This window comes from Aptenodytes forsteri, unplaced genomic scaffold, assembly GCF_000699145.1.
Source record: "Aptenodytes forsteri isolate BGI_AS27 unplaced genomic scaffold, ASM69914v1 Scaffold46, whole genome shotgun sequence".
NCBI lineage: Eukaryota > Metazoa > Chordata > Aves > Sphenisciformes > Spheniscidae > Aptenodytes > Aptenodytes forsteri.
In genome coordinates, this window is record NW_008794774.1 from 7,450,796 (window position 1) to 7,464,721 (window position 13,926).

Here is a 13,926-nt window from a genome sequence, read left to right on the forward strand (position 1 = left end):
GTCTGAAACTTTGTAGGGTAAGCAACTGGAAGGAGGGAAAAACTGTATTTGTTTTGTATCATGTTAAAGCAGAAGGATTATGGAAAGAGCAAAACTTACTTGCAGAGACTAAGTGAGCTGTCTTACTGAAAATGGCTTGATAAAAGAAATGTGAGCCATAGTATGATGTATGTTGTAGTCAACTGAGACATACTTCTGTATGGTGAGTTGGCAACGTTGAGCCTGAGGATGTTGTTTAAAACCAAGCACATGATGCACACTGTGATCCATATCCTCAACTACTTCTGTTTCAATGAGCTGAGCAGTATCTGTGTCTGTCAGGATTTAGTCATGTATGTGAATGGCCAGGGGGACAAGGTGGGAAGTGGGAGGCTTATGGAGAGAAAGAACTACGTATCCATGGACAGTATAAATACCTGTTTCTGTGCTTGTTCATAAGTGCATTGGGAACAAAGTATGTACAAATGAAACCAAAATGCCCTTTGCCCATTTCAGTCAAAACAGTGTTACTAAGTCCCACTCAACAGGAATACGAAATTTGTGTCTGTTGTTTTATTCCAGCTAAGTCTAGATTAGAGGCTTTCATAGTAAGATCCAGAATGATATACTGTTGTAGAAGAGATTCTTTATGTAGTAGTGGCACAATTTTCTGTTGTTGCTCTGCCCAATCCCTTTCTTGATAGGGTATAAAGAGAAGACATTTTCCAGGTGAGAAGAATGCCTATAGCGATGCTGCTTTTGTAGATTTCTCCTGAACTGATTTCTGCTCTCTAATTCCTAAATAGTGTTAATGTAAGCTATGTCAAAAATGAACAGAATTCCTTTTAACAGTAGAGAAATCAAAGCAGTAAGTGAACTGGGAGCCCAGTATTAGCTTTCATGTCTTTTCCTGTTCCCCCTTAATTGTTTGGTGCTTCAGGGCTCTAATTTCAGTACCCATTAAGCATTTGTGTTGCCCACTGGGTTTAACCTGATTGTGGACAGCTTGATATAAGCTTTAGTGTTAATGCTTTATTGTATAAATACTGTGCAATTTTGCATTGGCATTTGCCAAGTTGGTGTAAGTGTTTCTAGTGTAGATGGGTTTGAAACTGTGTGCAAAAACAGTGTGGTTATGAAGGAAAGCCTGAGTAGGTTTCTTTTAAAGCCTGAGTATAACTCAATCTTATAACATATGGCTCTGTTTTACAAGGCATGCATTTTTTAGTCTGCTAATTACATGTTTTGGAACTGTGATTGGAGTGTATATGTTTCTGTAGGGTGACAGTCATGGCCAGGATGGTATTGTATGTTGTAGTATAGAGGATCTCTTTCTTTACCCAAACCTGGCAATATAGAAGATTCACTGCAACTCTGCTTCTATCTTGATACGAATGCAAAACTAAACAAATGCAGACAAGTAGCCTATTATAAATCAACTACAATAATGTGTAAGAAATTGTAACTACTCCTATGGCTTTCGTTTAAGTGGATTCAGGTTACTCTACTGCCTAACAGCGTAATTGCCCATAGTGGTTTCCAGCATAGTAAGTGTTGAATAAATTGTTGTGGTTGTCCATTGTAAAACATTCTCATTTTATTATGCTAAGACATAGCACAGTAATCTGGAAACTTACGTGTAACAGCTCAAAGAACAGATTTATGGCTATTGCATGAACCTGCATTTTACAAAAAGTGGTATGAAGTCAAATAAGAGCCCTTTTATAAAACATTGGTAGTGTACATAAGCATGAAGAGCTGTTGGGTGGTACGTAAGCACTTTTACAGTTTTAATGCTTGTGATTAATTTGCGCTAAGTCTTCTGATAGCTAGATGAGAATTGTTAACCTAGGATGGACATGTGTAAGGCATAAGGGGAAATTAGCTAAGTTCGTGCTATAGTATAATGAACATGGTGTAAATTCTTTCTGTTTCTGTTGCAGGGTCAGAGATATGTTGACTGATGTCATCAAAGGTGCTTCCAAGTAAGAACTGCTAATTTATTACAGATGAGAATGAGTTCTTTTTTGTGGCAGAAGGTGTAAAATAATATTTTCTGCAATTGGTTATCTGCCAATTTCAAGATTTCCCATAACTGCTCTTCAGGAAATGAACTCTTCCTCACCTTGTGCTTTGAGATTTTTACCACTGACTGTGTCTATTAGAAAGGCTGATGCCTAGTGTTTTGAGTAAAGCCTGGGTAGTGCTGTATGCACTATTAGTCTGTTCTTTTTTTTAACTAGCAGATTGTTTGCCTCAAGTAGCTTCATATATCTAGAAGTTGGCTGGTCTTTAGTGGAATATGGGCTCTTCAAAACTGTCCTACTTTCTGTTAAGGTGTCTGTCTTGTGCCCAGATGCCCCCAAAGGCAGGAAATTACATGTCTTCAGACTGTGACAGGCTTGTTCATTTGCTATTAGAATTAGCGTGTGGCTTTCGGGCAGCAATAAGTATCTTGACCTTCTTTCATAGGCTGCTAAAGTGGTTTGACTTTCTCCTTCTGCTCTCCACTGGCACCTACCTTCCTCTTATGCTTTGCCCTTGGTTAATCTGAAATTGGCCACTTGCACCAGGTTAAGCAAAAGCATCAGAAATACTGAATCCTTATAAGAACAAGTACTTAGAAAATCTTAAACCATAAAGATGTCATCAGTGAAAGAATTACAGTGAAATCTCACAGACTGTTTCAACATTGGTATTCTTGTAAATGTATAAAAGACTAGTTTGAAATACTTTTGCGAGTTGAGAGTTCTGGAGATTTTGATTAAGACTTTCCATGAAGGTTTGAACTTTTTCCTTTTTTAACTTATTGTTCAGATATTTAAAATATTCCCAGCTGTTCCATTTCCTTGCATGTCAGTCCATCTTGAAGGAGTCAGTTAAAGAGGGATGAAATTTGAAGATCTGTTTGATATTTTAGCTACTCAATAAATATCTGTGTTAAGGTAAGGTAGTAGAAAGAGATAAATAAAGGAGGAACAAAATAATAAATTTTAAATATGTCATGTTCTGTGTCTCCAAATTAAAGTTATTATGTTAGTTATAGAAGTTCATTAGCAAAACTAGTTGAGGTAGAAGCATTGCCTAATTTGGGAGTGAGTGATGAATTTGATATTTTAGCTACTCAATAAATATCTGTGTTAAGGTAAGGTAGTAGAAAGAGATAAATAAAGGAGGAACAAAATAATAAATTTTAAATATGTCATGTTCTGTGTCTCCAAATTAAAGTTATTATGTTAGTTATAGAAGTTCATTAGCAAAACTAGTTGAGGTAGAAGCATTGCCTAATTTGGGAGTGAGTGATGAATTTTCTTTAACAGCAGAAGGATTTCCTGTGCATAGATCATGTCTCTAGAACTTCTTGTGTTTAATGACTTTCTTTTAAGAAAATACTGGGGTTTTTCCCCATATTTTCAATAAAGAGTAAGACAGTGCTCTTTTTCCTCCTGGGGCTTGTTAGGATGATATTTTTAACCTTCATTAAATTTAAAGCATCCAGCTTTAATGAGTGTGCAGATCTAGAAGTTTCTAAATGTGTTCGAGGTAAACCATGAAATGTAACTTTTTAGAAGTTAATGATCAACAACAACAAAGGTTCTATACATAGATTACGAAATTATTTAAGACAAGAGATATGGGGAGATTTGAAAGAACTCAGTTGTAGTTGTACCTAGTTGTAATTATTCATAGGTGTCTCTTATCTGAAAGGAAATAGGTTCAGTGTTTCAAACAGGAGAGGTCAATGACATTTCACTAAGACCTGTGTGTCTTATTTTAAAAAGCAAACCAGAAATCCAGAAAATATTTTTATTGTAAAAATGAGATCTTTGGATCTGGAACAAATGCCTAAATTTGCAGTGTAGGTGTATTTTTACAGCAACAGTTGAGGAAGTTTTTAGAAATGGAAGACTGATGCAAAAAGTGTAGTACACTGTGTACTGGTCTAGTGTAAGACTGTAAGTCGTCTAGTACAGTTGTATTGTTCAGCTGCTATTGTAAAACAACTAAGAGAGTTCCAGCAGGATTATATTGCAATATGTTTTTCTGGGAATGACTGGGATATCAACATCTATCTTTTTATGAAACTGAGCACAGTTATATTCTCTCTCTTATTTGTAGGTGGCATATTTTTTTTCTTGAGTTCCTTGAAAGTAAAGGTTTGCACTGTGGTAGAAGTTAGTACTCTTCAATGTCATGGAAATGACAGGTTTCAATGTTTTCATAGCATAGGGGAGTAATTCAAAACTTTTTTTTTAAGCTGCAATTTCAATGATGGCTGCTCTGCTAAATCTCCTGGACAGATGCTGTTGCAGTGAAGTGGCAACTGCCTGTCTAGCATTCTCTGTTTGAAGAGCTTTTTGTGTTGTCCTGTGTAGAGGTGGTACTAGTTAAGACCAACTGGTGCATTTCTGTGGGCACTTGTTCTGCAGGGTGGCAGTCCTCCTTATAGTGGAAGCAAGCTTCTGTTTTTATACAGCTTTGTGTGTGCTAGGCTTCTATATAAAAGACAAAAAAGAAAAAAGACTGAAACGCTTCTCTCCCCCATTCTTTCTCTAATTCCTGAAGATAAAATGCGATAGACTTTTGCTGAGCTAGAAGATGGCCCAATAAAGTTGCTAGGTGCAAAGGCCTTCCCTCCTGGACCACCTGTAGCATAACTTTCCTGCATTGAGATACATGTTTTGTTACCTGCATCTCTATTATGCTTCTTAATAGTTTGCCTTTCTCTGTCCAGAGACAGCCCAGTGGTGAAAGGAAACTCTATTTTTGCCTTAACTGGTCTTGCAGTTGCTGTAGCCAAATACGAAAGCAGCCTTTCCTCAGACACTGAAGGGATGCCTGAGGTGAGTCAATGTCGGAAAGAGATTCTCTACTCTTAGTGGAATATAATGGAGCAATGTGACCAGGTGTTTGGGGGGCTTGTAGTGGATGTGAAACACGTCACATTTTGAAGTTCAAATTTCACCCTGCTCAGTGAATGCCATTTGGTAGCTGCTGTGTGATATATACGAAAGCAGTCAGAGTATGTAGGCGCCTTCTCACAAGAAACATAATGACTAACACATTTATTTGTTGATTTTGACAGATGAGATAGAGGTCTGGTGGACACCGAAACCCAGCCAGCCTCTTTTCTCATCGTTTTTGCTTTCACTGAGCAGTACCTGATCAAAAGTAGTGTCTGAAGGGTCAGCATTGGCAAGTAAATCGTGCTACTTACTGTACATAAGAATGACAAAATAATCTCATTCCTGATGGATCATAAGCTGGAACATCAGCTGGTAAGCTTCTGTTCAGGTACGTAGGACCTGATTTAAGAAACAATGACAATTAATATTTGGGTTTGATTTTTGCAGACTGAACCTGATTTTCTTCCCACAAAACACTGGATTTCTATGGTGACAGAGACCCTCTTTAGTATTGTGAATAGCCGCTATCACCCTAAAGGTCAAGTCTTCCCATGGTTCTACCAGGTACGTGTTGTGGTGTTAAAGGCAAGAGAATATATCTGTATTTCATACCTGGAGTTCTTAGCGTGGAGTTTCCAGGTTCTGTTTGCCCTATAGTAGTTGTAATATAGAAGAATCAAAACTTTTCTTGCTTTTGTTCTTTTTCTTTCATTGTGTTTTCTGCTTATATTTGGGTTTGCCTTGACTTTTTGTCTTTATTACCGAAATAGTAAAAACCACATGTGAGGATACATGAATGAAGGAAATCTTAAACACAAAAAACCCCCTTCAAAACCTAGAATATTCAGCATGTATGTACAAAACAAAACCTTCTAATGTGAACAGACTCTCCTCAGACCACACTATCAACCTCCTCAGTGATTCTGACACCATTCCTCACGGCTCTGAAATGCGTACTTTCTCAAAATCTAATAGTTATGGAGCCGGTGATTCTTATTTTACAGTACCTCTTAAACCCCTGAGGGCCAGTAGAAGTTGTATCATATGTGCTTGCAGTGTGATAACCAACCTGAAATTCTCAAGCCGTGTAAGTATTGGGCAGTTCTTAAGTAGGACCTGGAGATGGACTGAAAGCTCAGTATAGACCTTAAGGAATAGGTATTGCGAACTCTTGACTATCTGTGGTCAAAATGACCAGGTTGGAGATTATTTGTGTCATGGATGCAGAAGGGAACTTGGGTCCTACAAGGCCAAATACCAGCCTGCTAATGTATCATAATGTTTTCTAACCGGAACTTCATTAACTGCATTCATGAACTGCGTTTAGTCCAGTAGTGAGATGTTAGCATTAAGAGTTGAAAATTAGTGATGGACCTGAGTCAGCTCTGGCATATGACCCCCGTCATCACAGATAGGGGACATAGATCACCAAATCAAATGTAGTGTTAAATAAACGCTAGACTGGTTGGACATAAGGAGATTCAACTACTTGGTTGGCACTAGCAGTTCTTTCCGAATTGTTCTGTGACTCCTGCCTTTGAAAATAATGCTGTTTAAAAAAGGTGGTTTTGAGATGGAACAATGTGACAATGTTTCATTTCTAAAATCCACTCTGTCTAAAAAAAAAAACAAAAACCAAAAAACAAAACAAAACTTATGCTTGTAAAATTCTAAGGCACACAATAGAAATCACTGTCTTGCAGAGTGCCTTGCATCCTGATGGGATTTTTTTCTTTTCCTTTTCAGAGTTGCATGTGGAAGTTGATAAATATACTTTAGGCTATTACTTACAATCAGTCCATTGCTTTATGAGTAGAGGTAGCTGTGTGGATTTTACCTTTCAAAATGGAAAGGAATTAAAAACCTTTGTAGGGGATTTTTCTTCTAGAAAACATCTCTACTGGTTATCTTGCAAGATCTCATGATACTTTGTCATCCTAGGTGTGATGCTTTTAAGGTAGTGCTTTTTCCAACTCACTGAATTCTTGGTGTGTTATAATTACAGAAGTACATTAACATCATGGCTGGTTTCTGTTTGCCCTTCTGATCACGCCACTAGATATTTTAACAAGGAAGGTGAAAACTAAAATAGACCAATGTATTTATGTGCAGACTAGCTGTTAAATTCTAGTTGCACCCTGTCTTATCCTTTGTTTACAGTTTCATACTTAACAATCTTATTTACGCTTAGAAATTATATTCTCAGTTACCCTAGTTTTAAGCTGCTTACAAGGTAAGGTAAATGGAAAAGTTACCATAGGCAATTCCATGAAATACTGTTTATTGCCAGATTGCAACACATCTGTGCTTCTGTTTGCTGTATGGGTATTTATTTTAAATTCCTAAAGTGCTGAGTGTTACTACCTGGAAAGGAATTTTATTTCCCTCCCCCAAGAGGAAAAGAAAAAAAAAATCTTTTTTATGTTTTTCTAGAAATCCTATTCAGGTGAAAATACTGCTAGTATTATAGCTCGTTCCTGTGCGGCTACTGCTTTGTCTCTCCTGGTGCCAGTTTTCATTGTATCATGCAAGGAGAAGGTTGAGGAGGTCCTGAATATGCTGACTAACAGGTTACCTGGGAAACCAAATGCTGATGAGTCTCAAGCTGTTCAAATCCACATGGGCCTCGGTCTGGGGATGTTCATCTCACGTTTATATGAAGAAAAAGTCAGGTAAGTATTACAATATGTAATGCAGGTGTGCAAATAACTTCCTTCTTTTTCCTGCATGTGGCCTTAAGTTCTGAGGAATTAAAGTATTTACAAGTCATAGGCAAATGATTCTTGAGGGGCTTTGCAACGTTTCTTAAAAGGTGTCTTTTATTACTAATCTTCACCACCCACCCCCACAGTGCTATCCTGGATATTTTGCCATTCTTTCAGGATGAATGATTAATTTTCATAATATCCTAAGGTACATGTGCAAGGCATTCGGCTAGAAGAGTCACACATATGCTTTTAAAGGGGACTAGCTGCCCTAGGAGATTTAATTGTAAAAGAATTCACAGTTCTCATCAGTTCTTTTCTAAGCGGTGTTCTGGACACTGGATAGTGTCCACTTACATCATGTGAGTTACACATATGGGGATGGAGCGACAACAGAAGTAGTGTAATGAGCTGCCTTTGAGGTGTGCTGTTACAGCTATGTTGGCAGCAAAGAGATGTTCTGAAGTTGGTAGAAAATGCCTCCTTTACAGAAGGGTTGGCCCCAGTTTGCAAATTTCCAATGATTCCAGAGAAATTAAGACGTAGGTTTGGCTTTATACTCCTCAAACTTCTTGACTACTAGGGTTTCTGTCTGCCTGTATACCCATAATAAATGTTTAATTGGTGCACAAGCACAGGTATCAAACAGGTTTGGCTGGCAGTTGTTAATTTGCTCAGTGAAGCTAATGTTTCTGACGCACCTGCCTGTGTTAAAACACTGTGCAGCATTGCTGTGTTCTAATCTTCGTGTTTTGGTCTCTTGATGCCTTGCTGCCTCTGACTCAGCCACATAATTTGGGCATGGGCTGTCCCTGAATGATTAGTCAGTAGTGACAACTGAGCTACACACAAGCATTAAAAGGCTTTTAACGAGAATGATGTTACATCAGCTTGGTATTTTGGACTATCTGAATCTTTATTTTGGGGTTTTGGGTTTTGTCTTTTTGTTTGGTGAGGGGTTTTGAATTACTAAATTTATCTAAAAATTTCTTATGGACTATATCAGTTTTACTCTTCCACTGCCCTGCATAATTTCAAAGATTAATTTCACACATTCTTCCAAGCATTGGCTTGCAACAACAGCAAAACCTGTAAGGATGTAGCTATAGCTAATATCAAATCATAGAGTTAGTTTGCATTAAAGGTGTCTTGTTCATTAAGAAAACTGTGTACATGTTTTGTAAGAGGGGACTCCCTATGACATCTTTGGAGTGAGATGTAAATGCTTCCTTTTTTATCAATAAGTTAGACAAAGAGATGGAGAGAGAGATTTACGGATCTAATATCTTAACAGCTTATAATAGTTACAGGTCTAGCTGAAATCATGTTCTATCAGTATCCTCCTCCTGCTGTCAGGCATGTTTTACAAATCCTGGGTGCTGGGTTTCTTTCTGGGTGTTGTAGCAATAATGGTTGCCAGTTAAGGTCTGAATACGTTTTTATTATTTGTATATGAGTATGTTTATATGAATGTGTCACAAATGACCAGTCATACAGTTATTGCTTACAGACTAGTATGAGAACCTGTTACAGCAAGAAAAGAACTCTATTTACTGGCACATTCATTCTTAGCAGGAGGTTTAGTATCCTGTATGATTTAAAGAGCAGAGCTGCATTTTGGATTTTTTTGTTTCTGTTTTGTTTTGTTTTTCTAGTGATGTACCCGGTCAACAGATGAACTTAGTTCTAATGAAGTCCCTGGATGCGCTAGAAGACTGTTGTTTTGACACCAGTCTGGAGTACAAGTGAGTTTCCTTCATTGCTGCTGATGATACCTTGTTTTATTTTGAGCTCCACCTTTTTAATTCATGCTTTTATTCCATAATTCTACACAGAAGAGTATAAGGATAGGATAAGGAGACAGCCTGTTCTGAGTACTTCTATAGAATTACCAACTCATGCAGGCTGGCAAGGACCTTCAGAGGTCCACATCCCTCCACAAAACAGACTCAGCCATGGTCTTGGACTACATTGCCCAAGGCTCTACTGTCAGGGTTTGAAACCCCCAGGACTGGAGACAGCATAACGTCTCTGGGCCCTGCCTCCGCTTTTGGGCTGTCCTTATGTCTGTGTGAATGTCTGATGTTTCAGCTTGTGCCTGCTACCTCTTGGCCTCCCACCATACAAGAGCCCAGCTACATCTCCTCAATCCTTTCCTGTCAGTGCTGGAGATGCTGTTGGGTGCCCCCAAAGCCATCCCTCTCACAGATGAACCAGCTGTGGCCCCACGGCCTTTGCTCTCAGGGCAAGGGCTCCAGCCTCACTGCCTCAGTAGCCTCCCATGAACTTACTCTAGTTTTGTCAGTGTCTTTCCTGCATTCAGAGCAGTATTCCAGGTGTGTTGGTGAGTACAGAGTAGAGGGGTGATCCTTCCCCTGGCTCTCATGGCTGTGTCCTGCTCATGCTGCCCGTGCACTGCTGGTCCTCATTGCTGCCTGGGTGCGTGTCTGGCCCCCGTTCAGTTTGCTGCCCACCAGTGCCCATGGCTGTTCCCAGGAGCTGACGCCCATCCCCTCTGGTCCCAGCCTGTCTGTTGCCAGGTACAGGACTGTGAGTTGGTGGTTGTTGAATTTCAGGATGTTCCTGCTGGTTTATTCCTCTGTGTACCATCTCTTCTAAGTGAGTGTGTCCATAAATAAATATATATACAAAATACTTTATATATGAACATATATAAGTGTATGCATATGTGCATATATCTAACACACACATACACGCACAGGTTTTTTTCCATACAGTCCCTAATGCAAGATGAAAAGAAGCAATGACCACCCAACTGCTAATGCCTGCCAACCCACAAGTAAAAACCTTGGGCATGTATGGAGAACCACACAGTCTTGCTCACAGGCAGTGGGAAGATATCAGCAGTTCTAGGAGCAGGGTTGCTCATCTTACCGTTCATTAATGAAAGATGTTTTTGAAAGTCCTTCCTTGGTGCTCTTGGGTGTTTGCCAAGGTGTTCAATGAAGTCTAGCCGCTTCTGTGTTGGAGCCTGTTACTGGAATGTGCATGTGTGTGCAATACAGTGTGAGCTCCGGGAGCAGCTGCCTCACATGGCTTATTTATCTGGGAGAGCCAGGCTGTTCATTTAACAGCTGTGGATGGCATGTTGAATATTGAGTAAAGCAAATATATTTCATTTAACCACCTGAGGTTATGCTTCAGGTGTCCCAAAGAGAGGAGCAGTCCACCAGCAGGGCAAGAAATTATTGAAAGGTATTGCACAATTACTAGCATTGGCAAACCTGGAATAATTGAACAGTAAAACACGTGTCAGTTACCATTAAACAACTAATAGAACATAGTAGTATGTGTCTTCCACAGTAGTCATTTCCCTTTTAAATAAGGGAAAGAACTGCAGTATGTTGAGTGCCTCAGTGTGGGTGCGTAGGGTTTTATTTGATTTTGAACATTATTCTGCCCAGCTCTTTCCTGTTCAAAGGAAACGGAGCAATAATTGCTGTTTGCCTTTGCCCTCCTCTTCTCCAGTGGACCTTCTGAAGAGCTGTGACGGGTCACAGTTGCACACCATTGGGCTGTCAACCTGTATAGCCTAGTCAGGATTTGGGTTGCCTCTGGAGTGGCGCAGGGTGAGACACATGGTGCACAGGGGGCTGTATCAGCTGCATCACTTTGTTACACCTGTTGCTGCTTGTTTGTGCAACCTATTATTAGCTGGAGATACGTGCCTCACAGAAGAGCCAAAGCAGACTTCTCTGGCAGCAAGAGGTTGCCAGGAGAATATGAAACTATGGTAAGCAGGAGAGGGAAGATAGAAGGGTGGGTAGTTTTTCACACTGGGTGTAATGGCTACATTTTTTAAAGGTTAATGGTAAGTTGGTGTCTAGCGTGAGCACTCTTGGTGAGCAAAGGTGTAATGTAAAGCTGTACATGTTGCAGACTTGTCCAAGTTTGGCAGTTGTTCACTTTTAAACTGCTATTCCAAAGCAAGGGCCTTTCCAGCCTTTTCATCCAGTATGATAGGCATGGCCAACAACTGTGGGATGTAAGCGTTACATTGACCTTTTCATCAGCGTTTCACCTGTGCTAAACCAGCGATTCTCTTTTTCCGTTAAAATAGGTTGCAAGTTTTTTGACGGTAGGTATATTATGCAGTACAGATGCGGAAGGATAGAGTTCCCTTTTTTCTGAATCCCAGCAGTAATCATATCCCCTCCTGCCGCTGCTCTGAGGTTACACGGGGCCGGGGGGTCTCCCGGTACCAGCCTGTCGCCCTGCGGGGCGCGGGGAGCTCCGCGGGCCGCCGCCGGGCCGGGGCTGTCCGGGCTCATGCTGCCCCCTAGCGGAATGCGGGGGCCCCCCGCAGCCTGCCGGCCCCCCCGCACCCACCTTGTGCGATGTGGCATGCCTCCTGATTGTTTTAGAAAATGTGCCTCTCTGCTCAGTAACGCGCTTCTCCGGGGTCTTAAGTGAGGCATCTCACACGCTGAAGGACGTTATCGAGAAGGAGAGGGTTTTGCTGAATTTTTGGTCTGTTTTGTTTATCTACCTTGAGTGTCTAGATAAGAAAGTGGTTTATCAATGCCTGTCCCATGCAAACTGGAGATCACACAACCACGCTTCCCTGATCATGTCAGCCTTGATAGGAATGTTGTTTTTATATTCTTCATTTAATTAGGAGAATTCTTTTTTTAAAAGGGGGGGTGGGTGGGAATGAAGAAAAAAGAGTTGCTTTCAATAAGCAGTAAGAATCTTTCCCTGAGCCGGTGCTTTACCTTGGTGAGAGTGCAGTTACCTTCCACAAAAATCTCTATGTTTGTGTAAATTGCATAAAATACTCTAAACTTGAAGTTTCCTCTCAGAAAAGGTCTCTGTGAGAATAATGCTCGTAAATCAGTACTCTCATTTTTTTTTTCTTGTGTGGTTATGACAGATAAAAGTGAAACTCATAATCTTTTAAAGGGGGAAAAACATTTCAGATTGTTAAGCATGTTAATATGACGCTTCTTCAGTTTTTAACTGAAACATAGTTTCATAGATTGCAGAGCCTTAGGAGCTTTGCAGTTACTCCTGATTTTAAATGGAATGCACTCAGACGTTATCAAGACATCTGTGAGTGGACCTTAAATCTGCCCTTGCGTTAGACAGAAACTGAAATAATACACCACTTGATACACTTGATACACAATGATACACCACTTTTCAGTGTACGCATGTATGGAAAATGTGTATGACGGGTGATTTAGACAGTTCTTTATGCTACTGGGTTTTGTGAGACTTACTGATTACAGAAGCTATATAACAGCCCATTTTTTCTCCCAAGCCTGACTTACATAGAGCATAGATTCAGCAAGCATGTACATTTATGGCTGTTAACTTTTCTAGTTATTCATGTAGATTATATTCAATAGATTTTTGTCAGATCAACCTCAGTGTACTGGGGAAAAATAATAAATAAATAATTACCAAAAAAAAAAAAAATCTAAGGCAGGGTTCCAGTTGTCATGGTACAGCATACGGGTAACAAACATAGCGGTACATATGGCCCCTGTATTGGAAGGTTTTGCTTCCCCCCACTCCCCTTCCCCGCCTTCCTGCAAACAAAGAAGAACATGTGTTGAAGATTGGGTTAACTCCAACCTTTTGAAAGTTTTGCGTGTGAAAAGTTTTTGAGAATATCAAGGGGCAGCAGAGTTTTCTGGCTTGCCTTGTTACATTTCCCATATTGAGGATGAATTCTACAAGATCTTTGCAAATACGGCTTTTTGTATAAAGTTATTGCATGGCAGAACTAGCTTGCATCTGTAAGAATTAATATTGGAGAAATATTGAGCAAATGATAAATGCTGATACATGTTGAGTAAAGATGTGGTAAAGAGCGAATTGTTATGAAACTTGAAATACACAGTATCCTTCCTTCAAATTGCTGTGTGGAGCATTAAACTGACTTGCTTTTTATGGAGTTTTTTGCAAGGTCAATAGCTGTTTGATTTGACTTTAAGGCGTTTTCAATCAAAACTGTCATCAAACTTTTATGTTGTTTTTAAAGAAACCTGTCAAACTCCACTGACCTCAGTATTATCAGTATTATCAGGAAAATACCAGTTTTCCTTCATCCTAAAATACAAACCTTTTACTTTGTTTCATGATTTGTTCATTAAGTCCTTCATTCTGTGATGTGATGGTCTGTACTGCCCTGTACGCTGCCAAGTTACATTATTGAGAAAAATGACAGTAGATTCAAGGATGAGTCATGACAGTGCAGTATGTCTGATGCACTGGCAGTAAAACACTTAAAATGTGCTGGGACATCTGAGATATCATGTGGATGAAGTCCACTTAAATATTAATTTTATGTAGATCACGAACAAGGT

General features: G+C 39.7%; 1 protein-coding gene across 1 annotated transcript in view; it reads left to right on the top strand.

Moving 5' to 3' along the window:
- Positions 1 to 13,926, top strand: part of FOCAD (focadhesin) — a 121,917-nt gene that overhangs the window by 86,169 nt on the left and 21,822 nt on the right. Inside the window, exons 24-28 of the mRNA XM_009274297.2 lie at positions 1,923 to 1,964; positions 4,715 to 4,823; positions 5,334 to 5,450; positions 7,320 to 7,558; positions 9,247 to 9,336. Coding sequence (XP_009272572.1) covers positions 1,923 to 1,964; positions 4,715 to 4,823; positions 5,334 to 5,450; positions 7,320 to 7,558; positions 9,247 to 9,336 — 597 coding nt within the window. The remainder of the gene's footprint in view (positions 1 to 1,922; positions 1,965 to 4,714; positions 4,824 to 5,333; positions 5,451 to 7,319; positions 7,559 to 9,246; positions 9,337 to 13,926) is intronic.